General features: G+C 42.6%; 1 protein-coding gene across 3 annotated transcripts in view; it reads right to left on the reverse strand.

The window, feature by feature from the left end:
- LOC119176251 (alanine--tRNA ligase, cytoplasmic) overlaps positions 1–22,730 on the reverse strand; it is a 93,242-nt gene that overhangs the window by 45,405 nt on the left and 25,107 nt on the right. For all 3 annotated transcript variants that reach the window (XM_037427447.2, XM_075877401.1, XM_037427446.2), the window contains exons 7-11: positions 16,486–16,625; positions 12,510–12,651; positions 8,680–8,779; positions 8,413–8,537; positions 6,141–6,285 (exon numbers count right to left, since the gene is read on the reverse strand). In XM_037427447.2, coding sequence (XP_037283344.2) covers positions 6,141–6,285; positions 8,413–8,537; positions 8,680–8,779; positions 12,510–12,651; positions 16,486–16,625 — 652 coding nt within the window. The remainder of the gene's footprint in view (positions 1–6,140; positions 6,286–8,412; positions 8,538–8,679; positions 8,780–12,509; positions 12,652–16,485; positions 16,626–22,730) is intronic.

Consider the following 22,730-nt stretch of genomic DNA (forward strand, 5'->3'; position numbering starts at 1 on the left):
CAGAGTGCTGGACGTCGCTCTGAACCATGTAACGGTTCAACCACCACGCTCGTGGTTTATGAAACCACTAACCCTTCTTTGCAGTAAATACGTGTAAATAATGCCATAAACCTGTTTGTTTTCGTATCCTCCACCTGGTTACACCACGCTACCTCAAGAGACCGGGTAGACCCCCATTCGCAACAACTGATGGCAGCGGTGGGATGCCATCAGCGAACTTTCTCCTGCGACCTTAACAATGCCTTGCACCTGCTGCAAGTTGTGAGCTAGACACCTTGGCATGCATCACTTGGCATGAGAAAACAAATGTGGCTTCAATATATGCAATAAGCATTTGGCTACTGTGCATGAGTCAAGCTGGCACAAGACAGAGCTTGTCAGCACCAGGTAATGATTGATTGATTTGTCGGGTTCAACGTCCTAAAACCACCATATGAGTATGAGAGACGCCGTAGTGGAGGGCTCCGGAAATGTCGACCACCTGGGGTTTTTTAAAGTGCACCCAAATCTGAGCACACGGGCCTACAACATTTCCCCCTCCATTAGAAATGCAGCCGCCACAGCCGGGATTTGATCCCGTGACTTGCGGGTCAGCAGCCGAGTACCTTAGCCACTAGACCACCGTGGCGGGGCTGTCAGCACCAGGTAATCACTTAGCTCGGTTAGACAAAAGCTAACAAGTGTGAGTTTGCACTAAGCGCTATCTTGAATTGAACAGCTGAGTGCAAGTGCTCGTGCTATGCATTATAGACGCTGTGGCTACCAAGAATTGCTGCAAAAAACTCCCTCACCAGTGAGAAGCTTTGATAACAACATGCTCAATTGGTCTCTATGGAAATGAACTTCCAAGTGTGTAGGGATGAAAGGCAGCCTCAGTACAGACCTTGTGTCAAGACAGCACATTGCATGCCTGAAGCAGGAGTGCCAGCCTACATGTTCGAAAACGATTTAAAAGTAACTAGAATAAAATGCACAAGCTTGTTATGCATGCCAATCCAATTTTTGGGCGGGGCTTTTGCCACTTTGCCATCCCCCCTGTGAAGCTTCCATCGTGCTAGTGGACATTCAATGAGAGAGAAACCACGCTGAGATGCGATAGCCATGTCCAAGCCCATTTATACTTAAAGGGTTTAAAAGATATTGCCATAGGAGATTCATGAGGTAACATGTTCCAATAGTGATGCCATTCTATGATTGCTGAAAAAAGTTTTGCAGGCTCCCTCTAGGTATAATTGAGCACTATGTGCGTGCTTTTTGATCTTTTCACAACTACTTTTTACACTGTATTTTGTAAGTGTTATTCCCCACAAACAACAGTAGGATCTGTGCAAACTTTGAGCTGGAGTTTTGTTTACTGAGAAAAATGCAAACAAGCGCAGCAAAATATAAAACCAACCCAGTTAGAGAAAGTTTCACTAAGACAAAATTTAAGCGGCCAATTTCATAGAACAATGTACTGTAAAAAACTGGCATAGACTATCTGTACCTGCTCCTTCTTGTCACTGTGAAAGAAGTACTACACTTCATTTTGATGTTACTGTTCAGCATGTTTATGTCTCAGCTTTAATCGCTCACAAGATTCAAGATCTTCAACTACGATAGAAAAAAAAAGATCATTCAAGAGGCTGAGCAAATAACAGCTGCTGTTGTTGCACATTTACTTTAAGTCAATGACCTTTCTTGACTGCCAGCCTTCCATTATGGTACAGTAACACCCACACCCTACAATATCCAATGAATTCAAAAATGTCTTTGAATTGTAGAATAATTTTCTATTGGAGATGCTTCAAAGTACCATGAGGGATTTTCTAACATAAACATTAACAATGCCCTACATTTAGCAACTCGAACAAAAATCAGCCAGACACTAAGTGCACAATGTGCAAATGCAGGTTTGAACGCTGCCCATTAACATCGCACAGACTTACAAAACGTGTCTGCTCGGAGAAAAAATTTGCCATTTAACTGACATATTATCACTTAAGCAATACCAGCAAAGCAAATACTATGAACAGGTAGTTTAGGAAAGAGCTAACGTCTGTTAAGGGATTCCAAAAGAATTGACTAAGTCAACATGCACTATTAAAATACCATTTTAAAAAATGTTGCTGTGCTTGTTCTGCAAGAAGAAAACTATTAGGTCATGGCCCTAAATTCTCTAGCATAATTCGAATCACCTGCCATGGTCAAAGCAATGTGCAACATATTCCATCACTGCCTCTAACTGTTGATAGTGAGCAAAATGGCACCCTGCAATTGGTGCTACAAATTTTGCATGAAAGTGCGGGCAGAAACCAAGCCAAGACAGAGCTGGCAGTGCAATTAATTGGCAAAAAAGAGCATACAATAGTAAGCCGAAAACATATACAGCCCTTCAAATGCCTGTCTCTGAGTAATGAAGAGATACTGTATTTACTCGCATAAATTGCGCCCTTTTTTTTTCCCGATTTTGGGGCCCCGAGAAGGGGGTGCGCAAATTACGTGGGGGTTTTGCCAGAGCATACGAAATAATGTGCCACAGTCTTAACGTGCGTAGCATATACATTTATAAAAAAAGAAGAAATAAATCAAAGCACAAACGAAGTGTACTTGTTAATTTTGAAAGAATTAGCACATACTTTACCCAGTCAGATCCTGTCACGCACGGTCTAGCAGGAATCAATAATCGTGAAGTCTGATTGGGAATCATTGTAGCCCGCCGTTGTGGTCTAGTGGCTAAGGTGCTCGGCTGCTGACCCGCAGGTCGCGGGATCGAATCCTGGCTGCGGCGGCTGCATTTTCAATGGAGGCAAAAATGCTGAGACCCACCCATATGCTCAGATTTGGGTGCACGTTAAAGAACCCCAGGTGGTCGAAATTTACAGAACCCTCCACTACAGCGTCTCTTATAATGTTATGGTGGTTTTGTGACGTTAAAACCCACACATTTAAGAATCATTTTATTTTCTTGAAGCTCTTTTAACAATGCTGGGAGAAACTAGGCCTTACGACACGGAATTGCCGGAAAAATGAAGCATCCGCATATAACTGAAAGGGCCTCATTCAATGGCAGGAAACTTGCAATAGCAAGCACCGTACTTTCTAGCGTACCGATCGCACCGATCGTCATGTTGAAGTACATCTCCTTGAATTATTTTGTGGTGGCACGCTTCACGTTTTCTTTGGTGAAATTCCCAACAGCGAGCTTTAATTTTGCTGTATATATAATTACTGCAGCACATTGCAAGGGAACCATCAAAACACGTAGGCCAGATGGCAAAACTTAAACTTCCAAAATTTACGAAGCGTGCATTGCAGCGCGGTTGCAGAGAACAAGGGGAACAGTTGGCGCGACAGGGCCTCGCACGCTTCCGATGCAGAAAGTCGTCAGTGCCGTGACGTGAGCGTGCATTCTTGCCATTATCGCGGTGGTAGAGATTGGGAGATAGGAGAAGGCAAACGCTCGAGCAGTTCCGGCGGCCCGTCAATAGGTTTGTGTTCAGGTGCAGTATTCTAGGGACCCTAGTTCAGGGAAGTTCTCAGAAGCAGGAATTTTGCACTGGCAGTCTGTTTGACTGTGCTCGTCTGCTTGGCGAGACGCGCACCTGACTGAAGCATCGAAAAGTCCAAAAATGTGCGCACCGGCAAGCTGGCTTGGGTGGGTCGAGGAGCGCGAAATATGCTAGTAAATAATGTTTTTTTCCAAAAGCTGGCAAAATAGGGGTGCACAAATTATGTGAAGGCGCAAATTATGCGCGTAAATATAGTAGTTGATGCCCCAATAACCACATATAGACTTGTGGTGCTGCTCGCAACCTCAGTGAGTTAGGCTCGTGAAAATGCAACAAACAACTAAGGCCTCATGCAAATAGTACTGTTGAATAATGCAACAGTGGTCTACACACTAAGTCTGCCTGCGCAAATTTCATTCACGTTGTCCAAGCTTAACAACCCAAGTCATATTTGTTCTAATAACTGAACAGACTTGGGCTGAAGTTTCTACTATTTCATGATACAAACATAACTTACAAAATTCAGGTTCAAATGCCACAAAAACGAGAAACTTTATAGAACTATTATTTAATCTTAAGTTAAGTTTTCATCCTTTACGGTCCGAAACCTTTACCCACCTTCTGTTCCTTGCAGTGTGAAACTTAAAACAAAAATTCAATAAAAGAAATTTAGTACTTTCTTATTTAGAGATGATACATAATGCAATGAAAAATTAAATTCAACCACAAAACAACTTGTCAATCAGTGCCCGATCAAGAGCCACTGTTGTGTTACGTTGTTGGTAGCAGCCCAACAATGAATGGCAAAGCGTTTAAAATGTTTTTTTTTTTTTTAAGGCAGAGCTCCTTAGGATCGAGCCTTGTCTCTTCGTTGGCGTGATATAATATGTGCATTGTCCTGGCTTGCACGCGCTGGGAGCACTGACCACGATCGTGCCGATCAAAGGTAGAAGAGGAGAACAATGGTCGCGGGTGCACTCGTGGCACACTGTTTCTTTCGCTGCGGCACCCCAAGAGCTATAAAACGCGCTTGCTCTTGGCTCTCTCTCTCATGGTCACAAAGTGCACTTCGTTATGAAAGAAAGAAAAGATGTACGGGGGCTAATGATTCCCTGGAGCTTCGCCCACTTGCCATCATTCACTTCGTGGATATGCTGTGATTTTTTTAAAGCTTTAGTGCATACTATCATCACTACGTTATCGCTACTTTCATTAGAAAAACTAGCGACCCTGTTTACGAGGTGTTTCCTGACAGGAAGAGTACCAGAATTTTGGAAGAATGCTAGCATCATCCTAACACATAAGAAATGAGATGAGAAGGACTAGAATAATTACAGGCCGATCAGCTTGCTCTCCATAGTATACAAGCTATTTATAAAGCTAACTGCTAACAGAATTAAGACAACATTAGAATTCAATCAACCAAAGGAACAAGCAGATTTTGAACAGGCTACTCAACAATCGACCACATTCATACTATCAATAAGGTAATAGAGAAATGCTCAGAATATAACCAACCACTATACATAACCTTCATAGATTACCAGAAGGCGTTTGAATCTGTAAAAATATCAGCCGTCATGCAGACACTTGGGAATCAAGGCGTCGATGAAGTATATATAAACGTCCTGGAAGAAATCTACAGGGGATCAACTGCTACCATAGTGCTTCATAAAGAAAGCAACAGAATACCAATCAAGAAGGGTGTAAGGAAGGGGGACGCAATCTCCCCAATGCTATTTACCGCGTGCTTACAGGAGGTTTTCAGAAGCCTAGAATGGGAACAGTTAGGGATAAGAGTTAATGGAGAGTACCTTAGTAACCTTCGCTTCGCTGATGACATAGCGTTGCTGAGTAACTTAGGCGATCAATTGCAACTCATGATTATGGAGTTAGACAAGAAGAGCAGAAAGGTGGGTCTTAAAATTAATCAGCAGAAAATGAAAGTAATGTACAACAACCTCGGAAAGAGCAGCGCTTCGAGATAAGTAATAGTGCACTTGAAGTTGTAAAAGAGTATTCCTACTTAGGGCAGGTAATAACCGCGGAGCTGAACCACGAGATTGAAGTAACTAGAAGAATAAGAACGGGGTGGAGCACATTTGGCAAGCACTCTCGAATGATGACCAGTAGATTGCCACTATCCCTCAAGAGGAAGGCATATAACAGCTGTATCTTGCCGGTACTTAGCTACGGAGCAGAAACCTGGAGACTTACAAAGAGGGTTCAGCTTAAATTGAGGACGACGCAGCGAGCGATGGAAAGAAAAATGGTAGGTGTAACCTTAAGAGACAAGAAGAGAGCAGAGTGGATTAGGGAACGAACGGGGGTTAATGATATCATAGTTGAAATCAAGAAGAGGAAATGGACATGGGCCGGGCATGTAGCACGTAGACAGGATAACCGCTGGTCATTAAAGGTAACTAACTGGATTCCTAGAGAAGGCAAGCAGGTTAGGGGGAGACAGAAGGTTAGGTGGGCAGATGAGATTAAGAAGTTTGCGGGTATAAATTGGCAGCAGCAAGCACAGGATAGAGTTGACTGGTGGAACATGGCAGAGGCCTTTGTTGTCCTGCAGTAGACATAGTCAGGCTGATGATGATGATGATGACATACTATCAAGACCAACATAAACATGTTGACGCTTACCATAGACGCCATGTCTTGATGTGTAAAAGTAAATCCTTTCAGTGCTGGTAAGAGCAACACCCATATTTCGAAGGTGCTCAACATGATCAGGGAGATTATGGAATAAATTAACTTCTTCATTTATGTGGCCCGATGAAGACTTTTCCTAGAACACACCAACAACCACAAAATTTGGTCACTAGCTATATACCATAAAAATATACGCCCATGTATGCAACATTAGGAAGGAACTGAATTAGGTAACCTATCAGAAACTTAAAAATGTAAAGGCCAATAAAGTTCATTTCCTCAGCTATTATGTCTGTATTAAGAAAGAACTGAATACTTTCATCTTAATTACACCAACAGAGGCAAGCTAATTTTGCCTTAATCTTCCTCTATTTCACACCAAGTTTACTTCTTCACAATAAACTGAAAGTTTCTTTTGTAGCGCACCTATTTTTTCCAGTATAATCTCCCTTATTAGACAGTAAAAACTGACTGATAACCCAAAGACTAATATGGTGCCAGAGACCTTGAGACACAAAAGAAGATGAATTCAATAAACTGACAAAAATTTTCAAATGATAAAGATTGCAGGAGCACTGATAAACATTTGGCTGCACCCCAAGAAATGGAAAAATTTAACCATTACAGGACACTAAAGCGAGATATTAAAGAAGTACTGACACAAAATTTTGAAGACAAGATAACCTGTGAGATAGATTTGTGTGGACACACAGGCATCATCTACGAAACATCAATAAATGATAAAGCCTAGAGAAGAAACTTAAAATCCATATTAAAGTGCATGTCACACCGCTGCACATGAAACGCGCCTTTGGTCTTCATGTGAACAATCAACCACCATCTGCATCACAAGTTTGTGTTGGCTGCCATGAGCACTCTCTCTTAGAAGACCCCAGGGAAAGAGGGCGCAGATTTGCACAGGGATACAAAGGCTGACATTCTTGTCAAACAGTGCATTTTTGGAGACTCATGCATATTTGCAACATCCCAGAGGGGATCACAGCAGCTCCCAAGCAGACAGGTTTTCAGTGGTAATAAGCCGGTCATTAGCTATCTATTGCAACCGAAAGAAAACAAGATGTAAAACTTTTGTGTCAGTACTCTTCATGACTAATTTAGATCCATATATTGTTCCTCACGAACTCTAGTACCATTAATTTTGCAATCATAGGTTCATTGTTAGATCACTAAATGTAAATTAAATCTTGACTTACATGCCAAAACCCCAACACTAGTACACTGGCATGACGTCTGAATTTTGAAGTATATTTTCACATTTCAGCCATGTAAGCACAATGAAAGCTCCCAAAATTTCCCTATATGTCCCTGGGTACCCTAGAACACATTGTAATTTATTTTCTCCAACAAAGACTTACGCATGTAGGCCATAGCAGACTGTCAAAACCTATGACGTCATAACAAACTAGTGTGAAAACTTCAAAGCACTGTCACTATTGGTCTTTCATTCTTGCACCTATTCTGGCTGACAAATCATCTTAGCACAGCAAAAGCAGCGTTTTCAACATCAAAGGGTAATTTGTTCATAAAAGTAAAATATTTTTTTTTCTTTATCATGCCTGTAACAAAGTTGCCTGTGCTTAAAATAAGTGTCTTTACACCAGCAGCCACATTAAGCCCATTAGGTCACATTAAGAACCAGCTATTTCATGCCAAAAACAAAAGAGACCCCAATTTTCAACACAGTGAAAAGAAAATACACATTTAACCAATCATGTTAGTCATTGTGAAACTCAGCACTTAATTTCTCTTATTAGTTTTAGTGCAAATAGTCAATGGCTATACAAATACTTATGTAAACCAAGCCTTGTAATACTTTGATTTAGAAAGAAACACAAGCAAACATGAAAAAAAAGCTGGCTAGAGCTGATGTGCATGCACAAATAAGTCAAACAGCATAAGGTGCTTAAAATAAGTTTATTGAATTTTATGCATAAAAACCACAATATAATTATCACATACACAGTAATGGACTCTGAATTTATTATGACCACCTTAGATCATTAACGTGTACCTATACAGAGCACACAATGTTTCCAGACATGACAGTAAGTGCAGCAGCATTAGATGAATGTCCAGTGCATCTAACCTTCAACTATAATCTTACGGGCTCATCATACACTGAAAAGACCCATTTTTACTTGCAAAGAGCAGCACAGAGGCAGAAAAGGAAATTCGCAAGGGAGAAACAAAAAGTCATCTCATAAGTGAAATGGGCAATATAAAATACTACACTCGTGCATACCTGGAATTCCCTGAATAGCTGTTCAAACTGTTCCCAGTCGATAGACAGGCCTCTTTTTGCAGCCAGATCAGTTATCAGGTCCTTCTGAAGGCCATGTTGAACGTAAAGCTCCCATGCAGTACGGCCTGAGCAAACAAGGAGGGAAACGGCAGAAAAGCCATGTGCAACACAAGCTTCAACTTGGACACACGTTACAAAAGTGCCCATGTAATAAAGCTATATACCTATTACCACTGTTACAATGTGAGCAACAAATCATGAAAATACCAGGCAAAACATTAGGTGTCTTCACTTTCTTCAATGTAGCCTCTGCCTTGCTCATCTGATGAAGGTATTTGTCTTCTTCAGCATTCACAATATTTTTTACCTGCAACAGCATAAGATTAACACATCGTGTTGCATGACATTCAAGAGGAATGAGAAACTTGACTCGACAGCACAACGGGATAGTGATACAAAACACTGCTTCTTGACAATGTGAAAGTAACTACCAGTTTGGAACCATCATTAAGCATACGGTATTCACTTAAACAGGATGGATGGAAACTCGGGCCAGTTAGTAACTCAAATCAAGACAAAACTAAGCATAATGCAGAAGACTGAAAAACAGAAAACACACCGTCTCACACATACACACACTGCAGAAAGAAAACATATCAAATGTGCCACGTGACCCCTTTGACTGCCATATAACAACTTTTACACCTTTGACTCCTCAAATGCATTAACTTCTTTTTCCTTTTCCTTGTTTTTTTTCCTTCCGAAGCATTCACGTTGCTTTTTAATCACCAATAAACATTGTTAAATGCCAGTACCATTTGTGTGTTTTTTTATGTCCTTATCTACATTTTCCTCGGTTTCACCATGCCCAGATAATGTGAAATAACAATCACATCACAAGTTACAAACATGAATAATCACTTGAAATACACGAGCACTAACAACTAAAACAAAAATGTTGCAATATTCCTGGCAACCTTGCAGTTTATTCCAGGATAAAGCACTGTATGGGCTGTCAGGCCCAGCCCTAGCTCAAGCCTGAGAGTGTCATATGCTGGCCCACCCAAACCCAACAAGAATGTGAAATATTAAGACCAGACCCATTCTAGTTCAGTTTGACCGATTAATTATCGAGACAAAAAGAGGCATTAGCAAGTTCTTGGCTGTTGTGAGGACAATAGCCAGATGCGTATTATTTGCAAAAGGCTGATTTTTCTGCATTAGGGTGTGATATACATGCCCAAACCACACGCTTTTAAGTGCGTTGTGCGGCAATATGCAACAAGGCCACAGGCATACACTCACATTTACATTGTTAGCCATTTTATCTCACATCTGAATTGCAAATAACCATTTCAACATAACATGATGTTATTTTGGCCAATAAGGTTGGCAGTGACATTAATTTAATTATGCTGGTGATCTGGTACTCAGAACAACTGCTCACAAACTTTTACTAAAAGTTGAAACAGAAACTGATGACACACAAGGGTAGCATTCATGTAGTCGTACAGAATTGCCACACAAGACATACAGTTTTGATTGCCTTACTTGGCTTTGCTTCATTGGTGTCAATTTTCCAGTCAACCTATTAAGGCACACACTTGCTTAGGTGAGTAAAGCTGAACTTATCACAGTGTCATGCAGATACAAGGACAATACGGTACGAGAGATATTTGAAACGTACAGGATTATGTACAAAGGCGCAGAATGTATGAGTGACCCTTTATTCCCCCTAATTGACCAGGAATTCTGATATCTCAGACAATAGGCATAACGTCGTAAGCCTGGTATAATGTCATCTTCACACCCTTGTGCATAAGCCGTCTTCCTTCCCCGTTTCCCTTCCCTTCCTTTTCTTACCCTCCTTATATATATATATGTCAATGCACAATAAACCACCTGTTGGCACTCAGCACCCATCCTTGTTCTTGCCCCATACGTTTGAGTTTGTTAAGAGCTGTGTACCCTACTGGGCTTTGTGTTTATGTTTCAATGTATAGAGTGCTTAACACAATGCAAAGACAGCATTACATATTTTCTAACTTCTTTAGAAAATGCAGATCTTCAGCATGCAGAGCACACAGTTAATTGATACACCAGCCATTTTCTAACGTAAAGTAATGGGGTTTCGTGTATGCGCGCGCATGTCAATGCGCGTTTACTGTTGTGCATGACGTCGTTCCCAAATAGCAGGGTGCCTTCAATGTTGCTAATGGTTCCGAAAACTCTCAGGCAACCAATCATCATACGTGAGGTGACGCCGCATGCGTAGCCATCAATCGCTTCTCCTCTTTCTACAAGAAAGTTCAAACACTTCTATGATGAACAGACTTCATGTTGCAGCTCGCCTTAATCTGCCCAAAAATTTCACACGGATTTTTTACAGTGTCCAGTGTGCTTTCAGCTTGTTTATCCCATTGTTTTATATTCCAGTAATCCCAGTCACCTAATTAAACATTTTGGGTTAAAGAAGATAATTGCATCTGACTTGTTATGTGGCTGCCTAGCCACATGCTTCTTCTAACTCCATTAAAAAAGCAAATGCAAGGCCAGCATAGCAGGCTTAATTTTTTTTATAGAGTTCCACATAATGCCAGAAAACCAAACAAAGAAATGAGCAGAAGGGTCGAGCTACTTAACGTGCAGAGGAATGATGCAATGAGAAGTTGAATCTTCCACCATCGTATCTTACTTTTCATTTACTTTGTGAAATATTACAATTAAAATTTCCATCATTTTATTTTTGCATTGAAATAATTACAACCAAACAAATGTGGCTGCTGCCAAAAATCTTTTTTTTTTATGTAGCAACAAAATATTGCCACGACTCTGTCATTAGATGGGCCTTCTGCTCTTGAAAAATGTAACCAGTTTACAGATTTGTTCATCGATTCTTCTTGTGGCTATTATACAAAAGATACTTGGAGTGACAGATGACTGTCGAGGGCAATGGTTCTCAAATAAGAGTCTGCAGAGCCATTTCTATGATCCCCGAAATCCTCACCCGCATTTTTCTTTAAGCGGGACTGTGCCACGTATTGATGAACTGCCCAAAATAAAGTGATATGGCACATTTGTTTGACGTTTTGGTAGCAATAAAAAGCACCTGTTTCACGCTCCAGTTGTGTTAATTTACCTACGTACACCCCCTTCCTCCGCTCCGCTGCAAGGAGTCCCCCATCCCTTCCACCAGTCCACAAGGGGTTCCCGACACATCCGTGGCTGAGAACCACTGGTCAAGAAAATTGCTTAGCAGCATTTCTTCAACCATTGAAATAGAATCATATCTTTTCAACACCACGGCACTACAAATACTAACTCAAGGTAGCCTTATTGAAACTCTTCACATCCTGTTATTCTCCCAATACGTCTTTTGCAGCTGTTTCCATGAGGCTAATGCCCTTTGCCCTGTTTATAAGTGGGGCTACCTTTTATAGTCACCATGCCACCTCTATTTAAATGTTAGTTTGTCCATCGCTCACCTAAGGCACAATAACCTTTCACAGTGAATTTCAGTATGCCGAAGACACAGACCCAATGACTTAGACAAACAAGGATTTAAGTTAAACGCTCATGTGCCTACTTCACTTTGTCCGTGTCATTTGTGGCCATGAAAATTTCACCAAGAATAATGACTGACCAACATTCAGTTCTACAAATACAGTAATACCGAAACCTGAGGTATTTTGATCAACATGAGAACTCTGATCAGAATCATTCAAGGCTCATGAAGATAAGAAATGAGGAATGTATACTGGGAGTGAGTGACCACTAGTACGCTGTCCTAGTGATACGAGAGTGATGCATATGTACACACTGATCTGCGCAGCGCATCATTGTTGTGTAGAGGCTCGTCTCCTGTCAGCCCTGGCACCCCCGGAAACCAACAGGTATCATTGAACTCAAATTTTCATACGGCCTAAAAGAGCTGCAATGGCAAGCCCATGTTCAGTGCAGGCCGTATGTACTGTATGCGGCCTGAGCCGGCCAAGTCCAGTTATTACAGTGTTATATTCCAAGGTAATAAAGATAGCTGGAAAAATGCCCACAGTACAGCTACATTAAATACAACAAGAGTAATTTATTGTAGTTACCAGCTCTATATTAATTCCAGGATAAACATCACCTAGAAGATGCTGGACATCTTCGGCCAGAAGTGCCAGAGTGCCTCGGTCACACTTCAAATGCCAGATTACTGCGTGAGAAGCCTTGCGTATTATTCTTCTTAACTTGTTTCTGGGAGTAAAGGGAGACAGAAAAAATTATGAAAACATGTTTCTCTCGAAAAGCACACAAGGCAAACGTGCTTTTGCTTTAAGTGCATACATTTCACGCAAAAAAGTTGTTAAAGGGCCAGGAAACAACCTCGCGGTTCAAATATTCTGATGAAGAAATAACTGCGCACCTGTGCAAGCTGAACGTGCTGTCGCCAGAACTTAACAAATAAGTGATGTATTAAAGATGTTACAGGGTATTGAACGACCTGACGTGCGTTGGCTGGTTTCGATTTCTTGCTCGTCCTTCCCACTATTGTCTTGCAGCAGTGAGGAGGAGGTGTAGTCCTGTGTCCCGACTACGCCCACTTCGCCAATCTAACGCGACTTCAGTAATTATGTCATCGGCACAAAGGCTTCCCCCACATGCACACATGTCATAGCAGCGTGGAGAGTGTGATGCGATGAGCATTAGGCACTGGTAAAGTATGCACCCTTCACCTAGCGGTAAAGTAGTGAGACACCTCTTCCTCGAAAGCTTCTGTTCTGGCAATACCACTTGACTTGGTAGTCTCGGGCTCTGCAAGATGGCAGAGGGCTCCACAGGAAAATGAAAATCCAGACTTCGTGGCCATAATTGAATCACCGCAAGGACAAGGCACCATTTTGTAGAGCAAATGACCAATTGACAGGCTCACTGGCACGAACTGTTTCCCATAGGCAAGATTTCGTCACTGTGCGTATAAGAAGAATTGGAGAAACATAGTAAAGAGGCATGGGAATTGTTTTTCTAAATGGGAGGGTTTGCGCAGAGCTGTATTGTATGCATAATGTGATCGCCGCAGTCTATTGCACACATCAGCAAGCTTGTTTGGGGGTGTAAAAAATCTGGAGCCTGTTCACTGGCCCTATAAAGAGAATAGCGCACCATAAGAGTTTGCACACTTTCGGACAGACTAGGACAGCAATGTATGTTGTACCTCAATTATGCATGTGATTTTCTTCCTACATCTTTTTGCCATTTTCTCTCTCTTAAACCTCCTGTTAAATTTCTCCCAGGGGGCAGGTTAGTGAACTGGATTGTTTTGCTAATGAATCTCCTTCCTCTACTTTTCACTTTCTCTCCCTTTAATATGGACTACAGAAAAGTCTGCTTTTTGTAAACGAAGTTGCACAAAGCAAACAAACTAGGTACCGTGAAATGACAAGCAAGCGCACTTCCCTACGGTGAAGGATAAGCTGACCAGATTGTGTGTGTGTGGGGGGGGCACTTGCTCGGTCTCAGGCTGAAGTTCAAGATGGCAGCGGGAAAGCCACTAAAAATAAAAAATGCCCATCTATGTTTCTAATTAAATGCTTCATTTATTTATTGTTTTTATAACCTTCATCCCTGTCAAAGTTCAAATGACTTCTTAGAGTCGGACACAAAAGTCTTCTGGTGGTACATAGCTGGCATTGGAGAGAGTGGCGTGCAGCGCACCATCCTTCAAACCATCTAGAGTATTAAATATGCCATATCCGGTGATCGTATGCATGTGGGAGGTAGTGGCCAGATACTGCACCAGGGTGGCCAATCCTTCTCTGGTGAGGGAGTGCGTTCCCGGCGGTGGTTACCGGTGAGGCCGCACCCCAGGCCTCGTAATGCAGTTCCATCACCACGCGGATTTTTTTTTTTTTAATCCGGTTGGGAGCTGCGCGGAACCGGGATTTGAACCACGGACCTTTTGCATGCGAGGCGGATGCTCTAACTACTACGCCATCGCTGCTGATGGCGGAGCAGAAACTTAGCTACGGAGCAGAAACCTGGAGGCTTACAAAGAGGGTTCAGCTTAAATTGAGGACGACGCAGCGAGCAATGGAAAGAAAAATGGTAGGCGTAACCTTAAGAGACAAGAAGAGAGCAGAGTGGATTAGGGAACAAATGGGGGTTAAGGATATCATAGCTGAAATCAAGAAGAAGAAATGGACATGGGCCGGGCATGTAGCGCGTAGACAGGATAAATGCTGGTCGTTAGGGGTAACTAACTGGATTCCAAGAGAAGGCAAGCGGGTTAGGGGGAGACAGAAGGTTAGGTGGGCAGACGAGATTAAGAAGTTTGCGGGTATAAATTGGCAGCAGCAAGCACAGGACCGGGTTAACTGGCAGAACATGGGAGAGGCCTTTGTCCTGCAGTGGACGTAGTCAGGCTGATGATGATGATAATGATCCGGTGATCGATTGAGTAACCATTTCTGTCTAAATGGCTTCCGAAGCCTAGGATACGAAGCACAGGATATCTTGCCAGGACGGTTTTCGGAGGTTTCAGAGAGGAGGAGGGGGGGGGGGGGGGCTCACTTTGTTATTGGTGCTTATTTCATTCAGACCTCCCGACAAAGAGAGAGGGGCACTTGCTCAGCATTTTACGGTAACCTGGCAGTTAAACTTTACCCACAATGTAAAACTTAAATACTAAGCGTAGTTCAGAAGTACATATGTTCAAGGGAGCTTCTAGTGTAACCTAAACAAGTTCAAACAAAGCGTACTTCATACACTGCTAGATGACTCACTTGTAGAGCTGTGTAAATAGCAATATTTTAGGTGCAAAGTGAATTCGAATACTGAAGTGCGAGTGTGAACCGAATCAAATATTTTTCTAATATTTCTAAAATTTTTTTAATACTTTGAAGCGAAATTTCAAAAAAAAAAAAAAAAAGAGAGGATTCGTAAGCCTATTCTTACGAGATATAGCAACATAACACTGTTTCTTTTCGCTAGGCCAATGAAGCACTGGTGAGAAGGTATTTCGTAGTTGTGTTAGCAAGAATGAGCCATGAAGAGGCCGAATGGTATTGGGCTATTAGTACATGATCTGGTATAACGTAAGTGTTGCCGACATTGCTTTAAACGTGGAAGGCGAGAATTGCTATTTCTTCTAACTCACCTCCCCTTTCAACTTCTGTCAAAGCCTAACTGAGGTGGCAGACAATGTATCGAGTTAAGACTTTCAAATCTGCCTTGTAGACGGCGATACAAGAACATTTCAAATTTCGGATGCTAAAAGTCCTCGGCGTTTAATTTTTCAGACTTCCTGCCCATATGTCAAGTCCAAAACAGCATTGGTTGAGCCCCACCTCTGCCACATCTATCATCTCCCCGTAGGAAGCAGCGTTTTATCGAGTCAATAAATTTGCGACCGTAGCAAAGCCTGAAAGGCAGCTTTGCCGCAATACGAGAATGTGATGAGATGGAGCATATTAAAGATCTGAAGTGGTCACTTTCAGTCAGACATTGACTGCATTTGTCTTTAGGAAGTTCAAATTGCAAAAATTTCAGCACGAGTCGAATAGAATAGCAAACACTATTAAAAAAATATTCGACATTTTAAATATTCCCACACCCCTACCCATTTGTGATTTTGATTGATTGTTGATATGTGGGGTTTAACGTCCCAAAACCACCATATGATTATGAGAGACGCCATAGTGGAGGGCTCTGGAAATTTCGGCCACCTGGGGTTTTTTATCGTGCACCCAAATCTGAGCACATGGGCCTACAATATTTCCGCCTTTATCGGAAATGCAGTCGTTGCAGCCGGGATTCGATCCCGTGACCTGCGGGTCAGCAGCCGAGTACCTTAGCCACTAGACCACCGCGGCGCGGCCGACTTGTGATTTTGATGCACTGGTAAGATATAATATGTAAGCCCCTGCACGGGAACATTTTAACCCTATTCACATGAAAAAATTTGAATGCCAAATGCTTTCATCAAACACAAAAGAACAAGACAAGCGAGAGCCCAAATTAATAAATTCGCATATACAGCTTGATGCTAATCTGTAGGCCTCCTAAATTGAAGAATTCAGCGATTCATCTCACCCAGCATCTGCATGTTCTGGAAGTACACCATCTGAAATAGCCACTGTGAACATTCTGGCATGATCCACAGCAGTGCGATAGGCAGTGTCTACAAAACAGTCACTGCCCACCAGTCCACTGTAAGGATTCACTCTTGCTTTCTGAAAAAAAAAAAAAAAAAAGAAAAATCTCAGAAAAATGTGTTAATATTAACTGCTTTAATCTACCAGATGGCACACAGTTAACATCACCAGGCAAGCAAGATGGTTTTTAGGATCATGGGGCACGATCCGCTTGCGGTCTGAAACCCTTATCCACCTTCCGTCCAGTCTGGGGCAAAACTCAAGAAATCAAAGCTCAAGTAAAAAATTTACTAACTCTTTAGAGATAGATGACAAACAATGCAATGAGGAAATGCGTGTGAATCAACCCTGAAAGAACTTGTTGAGCAGTGCGTGACCACAAGACGCTGCAGTCGTGTTGGATTGGCGGGAGGTCCCTGACAATAGACCAAGCAGCGTTAAATGAAATGCATGAAGTATGAAAGGGAAAGCTAACAAATACTCATTCATAGCACAAGGCTACGAAAGAATCCATATAAATTTTTCAGAGACAAAGCATCCTAGTTGCCAAATAATTTATCCTGTCCTGGAGATCGAATACGGGACCAAAGCCTTTTTGAGGTGGTCAATCTACCAATTGAGTTGACCAGAAGGCTAACAACAGGCAACCCAAGACTGAATTATATGAAAACTCAAAGCATGTTTGTCAGTTTTCTCTTTTATAACCATTCCACCACCTAGCAAGTTTCCACAGAACTGTTTTGCAGTATTGTTGATGCGCTTTGAGTTCTTGCTTAACTCAACCTCATGTTGTCAAAAGCTAGCTTCCTGGTTAGCTCAACTAGTAAAGTGACTGCCCCAGAAAGGTGTTAGTTCTGGGCTTGATCCTCAAACATAAATGAATTTTTTGTAGGCTTGTGCGAATAGTGAATTTTCAGTTCGAAGCGAATTCAAAGCAAATAGTGATTTTGATCGAATAATTTCAAATCGAATACGAATGGTATGTATGACATATAAAAAACGGAATATTTAATAACCTAACTAACCTGCACAATAATTCTTTTGAATTGAAATAGGGGCTCTATGCAAATGCCATTTTCTTTTCGTTCAAAGGAAGTCAAAACAACCTTGAGTAGTAGTTTCAGTAGAATGCTAGTGATAATCTCTAGGATACTTAACGTCTAAAAATTTATAATAGTTGGAGCATATAAGCCGTCATAACTTAATAAAATGAAGAATTGATTTGAGGGCAACATGTTGCTTTAAAAGGTCCTTGCAACACTTTTTCGAGTAGCCATGGAGCCAGTAAACACGCTTTTTGCTTCACAAATTTACCGCCGCTAAGTTTCTAGAATCAGTTCAGTACGAGCAGAGTTCCAAAAATTTGACGCACGCTGCAATTGCGTCCTCTCTTCTTGTCTTGACGAAATAACTGGAAGTTAAGCAGATAGGAAAGGCATGGCGAAAGAAAATACGCCACATGCACCTTGTGAATTGAGCACCTCTTTTTTTTTTCCTTCGAATACGCGGATTTTCAGTGCAATTGCGCACATTCTCGTGGACAAGCGGCGGCCCCGGTAACGATGAGCGCGCAATGCTCAAATCAGCCAATGGCTGTGACCAGAGCCGTATATTCCTTCTTGGCTGTGACAAGTGATTTTTGAGCTTGTAGTGTCATTTGCCGAAGCAAGAAAGCAATTTTTAGCTTTCAAAATTTATTGTGAATTACAGGCCACGTGCTGCGCTGTAACATTAGCCTCGCGTGATCTCGGTAGCCTCAACTACTGATCGGCAGCGTTTTCTGACAATGTTCAGTAAATGTTGCAGGGCCCCTTTAAATTTGAAAGAGGGCTTCGCGGCAAAGCGCATTTCCCCTAGATATGTGCTTTCACGGCTTAGCATTTTCGCATTGTAGTGAAATAATCTTTACAGGCAATGAAATGCGGCTAATATACACCTATTCGTTCATTGCAAATACTTCGAAAATATTCGATAATTTAAATTCAAATCGAAGCGAATTCGACTACTAAACTATTCGTTCGAATATTTGAAGCATTCGAATATTCGTACAAGCCTAATTTTTTTTGGCAACTATAAAGCTTTCTTCCTGAGAAACCTGCATACCTGCCAAGCTCAAGGATCCTGAATCCGGGCGATTTACGCAACGAGGGAAGAAATCGCGCCGATTTATATTCCCCATGCCCTTTTTTTTTTGGCACAAAAGAAACAAAAATGAACATCGCGAAAACAAACAAGAGGGAGGGGGGGTCATAAACATCGGCCTTGCAGTCTTATATAGGACTGGAGTGGCAGAACTCACGAGGGTAGGGTTTCCCAACTACAGTAGAAGGTGCGGGTCTCTAAGAGGGTGCGCAAATATTTGTATCACCCGAAATTTCACATCATCAAAACAACTAGCAAAATCTATTTCCGTCAAAGTAACTCGCGCACGTCTTCCTGGGACACATGTGAACGTACGGGACGGCGCAGCTGGCTGCCAGGAAAGTGGGGCTACACGTGCCGGATCTTGAGGCCAACTGATAACTGAATGCCAAAGTATGCAGATGGACAGGAAGAACATTACCAGATTCTTTGGACTCTAGAAATGCCAAAACGCTTCTAGCTCTTTTTACGTCTTTATTGCCTTTAATTTGCCACTGCGTTAGCCGCGTGTCCTCGGCTAGTAGTGCCCCGCCACGGTGGTCTAGTGGCTAAGGTACTCGGCTGCTGACCCGCAGGGCGCGGGTTCGAACCCCGGTTGCGGCGGCTGCATTTCCGATGGAGGCGGAAATGTTGTAGGCCCGTGTACTCAGATTTGGGTGCTCGTTAAAGAACCCCAGGTAGTCGAAATTTCCGGAGCCCTCCACTACGGCGTCTCTCATAATCATCAGTGGTTTTGGGACGTTAAACCCCACATATCTATCTATCTATCGGCTAGTAGTAGCGGGTGATTCCACGTAAGGTTGAATAAAGCATGGCTTATCGACCTCTTGAATTTTTTTTTTTCAAAATTTTATATATTTTTGCCTGATCAGTGGAAAGAAGAGATCCGCAATTGATTTTTCTGGAAAAATTTTTTCGTAGCACAGTAAATCAATAATGACGAAAAGGTGGAGTGCCACGCTTACCTGCTCCGTTTTTTTTTTTCGACTATGGAGATGAATTACACAAAATATCTTACAGCTATGTAGCTCACATTTGTTTAGCTAAATAGATGTGTACTTGCACGTACAATTAAATATATTTCGATTCTCTGTGTAACGTACATTTTTATATAAAAATTCTTTAATTTGACCTAATATACCTGTTTTTGTCTAGTTTGCAGGCTTTTATTTCTAAAAAGGACCTACAACACAGCAGTGAAAACTCCGCATTACTTTCTCAGCATGCTTATTTATAAAACTGCCAAAGCTTATATTATTACACTCAACATTTTCATACTCAACATTTAATACATCAACATTTTCATCACCAGCAAGTTCTTGAAATTTCTTGTTGACTCGGGATCGTCTGTTTCCATCCTGAAAGAGAGCATTTTCAAGCAAAATTTTGATAATGAGCCGCGTCTTTGCACTCCACGAGTGAAGCTTCTCGATTACTCTAAGCGCTACATTCCTGTACGTGGTTGTTTTTTCACGGATGTCATATTCAAAAGACGCTCAGCCTATCTCCTGTTCTACGTTGTAGCGCAAGGTACATCCATCCTCGAAATGAATGGGATCATAGTTTTGAACCTGCACAATGAAGGTTCGTCCTTGCATTGCTTCGAGACGTCGGCCATGCCAGCGACACTCGACACTGCTCAGCTCTCAGGCTTGTGTCAAGGTTTGCCAGCCGACCACCTTCCGAAGATCCTGTCCGGCGAGTTCGGCTTGTCTTCGGCCCAGGCCTTAGGTTTGTCAAGGGCTTCGTTCATTGCATCAAGACTCGACTTGAGATGCTTCCTGTGATATCGAAGTTTCAGTGTCTTCCACCGACACTCCGACCTCAAGTTTCGGAAGAGCTCCGTAGATTGGAGAAACTAGATGTCATCGAGCACATTATTGCCTCTGAGTGGGTGTCCCCCGACATTGTAGTAAGGAAAAAGGACTGTGGCATTAGACTCTGTGTTGATCTTCGGGAACCTAAGAAAGTTGTCCTTTCCACTTCCTCACATAGAAGAGCTTTTGAACAGCCGCGTCGGTGCAACAATCTTCTATAAGTTGGATCATGCGCCCACCTACCACTAAGTCCTGCTGCACCGCGAGAGCCGAGACTTGACTGCATTCATCACTCACGACGGCCTGTTCAGTTTGAAGCATGTATGCCTTGGGCTCACGTCTGCCCCTGTAGCCTTTCAGCAGCTGATGTCGCAGATTTTGAAGGGATGTTCTGGCCTTTTATTTTACAGTGACAATATTATTGTGTTCGGCTGCACCAATGAAAAGCACTTGATGAATTTAGCCGCAGTTCTCCATTGCATCAAGGCCGCTGGGCTCAAGCTCAACCACAAGTGCACCGTTTATGTCAAAGAATTGTCCTTCTTGGGACACAGAGTCACAGCCCGAGGCATTTCACCACTGCCTGAAAAAGTGTAATCAATACTGCACACTCCTGCTCCTACTGAAGCTGATAGTCTACATTCGTTTCTTGGCTTATTCAAGTACTACGCCAAGTTTGTTCTCTGCCTTGCTGACTAGCTGAAATTGTGGATCCAATGTGTGCTCTGCTCTGCAAGAATCAAGTCTTCACATGGAGTGATGCCGTGGACTCTAGCTTCTGAAAGGTCAAGTTCTCGCTGTCATCAAGCAGAGTACTGCAGATGTTTGATTCCACTCTTCCGGTAGTTGTCTGCATGAATGCATCAGACTGCGGCCTTGGGGCTGTTCTTCAACAAGTGGATGGACACCAGCTACACACAGTTACTTTATCCTCAGCAGAGAGGAAGTATGCAGTTGGTGAACGGGAAGCACTTGCCTATCTGGGCCTACGAGCGCTGGCACACACACTCTGGAGACCGCGCTTCACACTTCATACAGACCACCAAGCCTTGGTTTCCCTTTTGTCATTTCAAGGTATGGGAAGATGTCCTCTTCGCATTGGGCGCTGATCAGAATGTTTGATGCGCTATAATTTGATGGTGGAATAACGCAAAGCCTCCAAAAATCAAGTTGTGGATGCGCTGTCCCCCCTTCCAATGCCTGTTTCGCAGGAAGATGCCTCGGTCAACGAAGAGGTGATGTCTCTCATTGCCCCACTCTGCTTCACTATAGAGCAGTTCTAGCAGTCCCTGTATGAGGATGCTACCTTGGAACAAGTAAAGGCTTACGTCTCATCAGCTTGGCCTACCCACAAGCTCGTCTCAGGTGAACTACAGCCATTTTTTGCTGTGAGTGCAGAACTCTCTGGTCGACGACTTGCTTTTGCGTGGCAAATTCCTTGTAGCACCACCATCCATTATGCCACAGGTTATTCCCACTGCACCCCTGGGATAGTTCACACCAAGGCATGACTGGGAGAGCAATTTTGGTGGCCTAAAATGAACAGACAAGTGGAGCTTGCAATCCATAATTGTGTAGTTTGCCACAATGCAGACAAAAGTGCCAAGACTCCGCTGCACACTGTTCACCTTTCAGAGCGGCCATGGCAAAAGGTCTACAACGATATCATCGGTTCCATGGAAAGAACGCTACACGGTTGCCAGTTCGCCATCACTTTCGTAGACTACTTCTCGAAGTGGCCGGAAGTACAGTTCAATATGTGGGGTTTAAAGTCCCAAAACCACCATATGATTATGAGAGACGCCGTAGTGGAGGGCTCCGGAAATTTCGACCACTTGGAGTTTCAATGTGCAGCCGAATCTGAGCACACAGGCCTACAGCATTTTTGCCTCCATCGAAAATGCAGCCATCGCAGCCGGGATTCGATCCCACGACCTGCAGGTCAGCAGCCAAGTACGGAAGTACAGTTCTGCAGCAAGGTGTCGACGCAGACAGTGACAAGCTTTCTGCTGTCAGTATTTTCTCGAGAGGGCTACCCCAATGAAGTTGTGTGTGACAACAACCCCCATTTCTTTTCCTGAGAACAGTTCCTGAAGAATCATGCCATTCGCTTCTGTCGCTCTTCGTTGTACTACTCTCAGGTCAATGAACTTTTAAAATGCTTCAACCCTGTGTTCAAGAACTTCCTACAGACGTCTTTCCTGGAACATTGGTCACTCCGCCC

Source organism: Rhipicephalus microplus, chromosome X, assembly GCF_043290135.1.
Source record: "Rhipicephalus microplus isolate Deutch F79 chromosome X, USDA_Rmic, whole genome shotgun sequence".
Taxonomy (NCBI): Eukaryota; Metazoa; Arthropoda; class Arachnida; order Ixodida; family Ixodidae; genus Rhipicephalus; species Rhipicephalus microplus.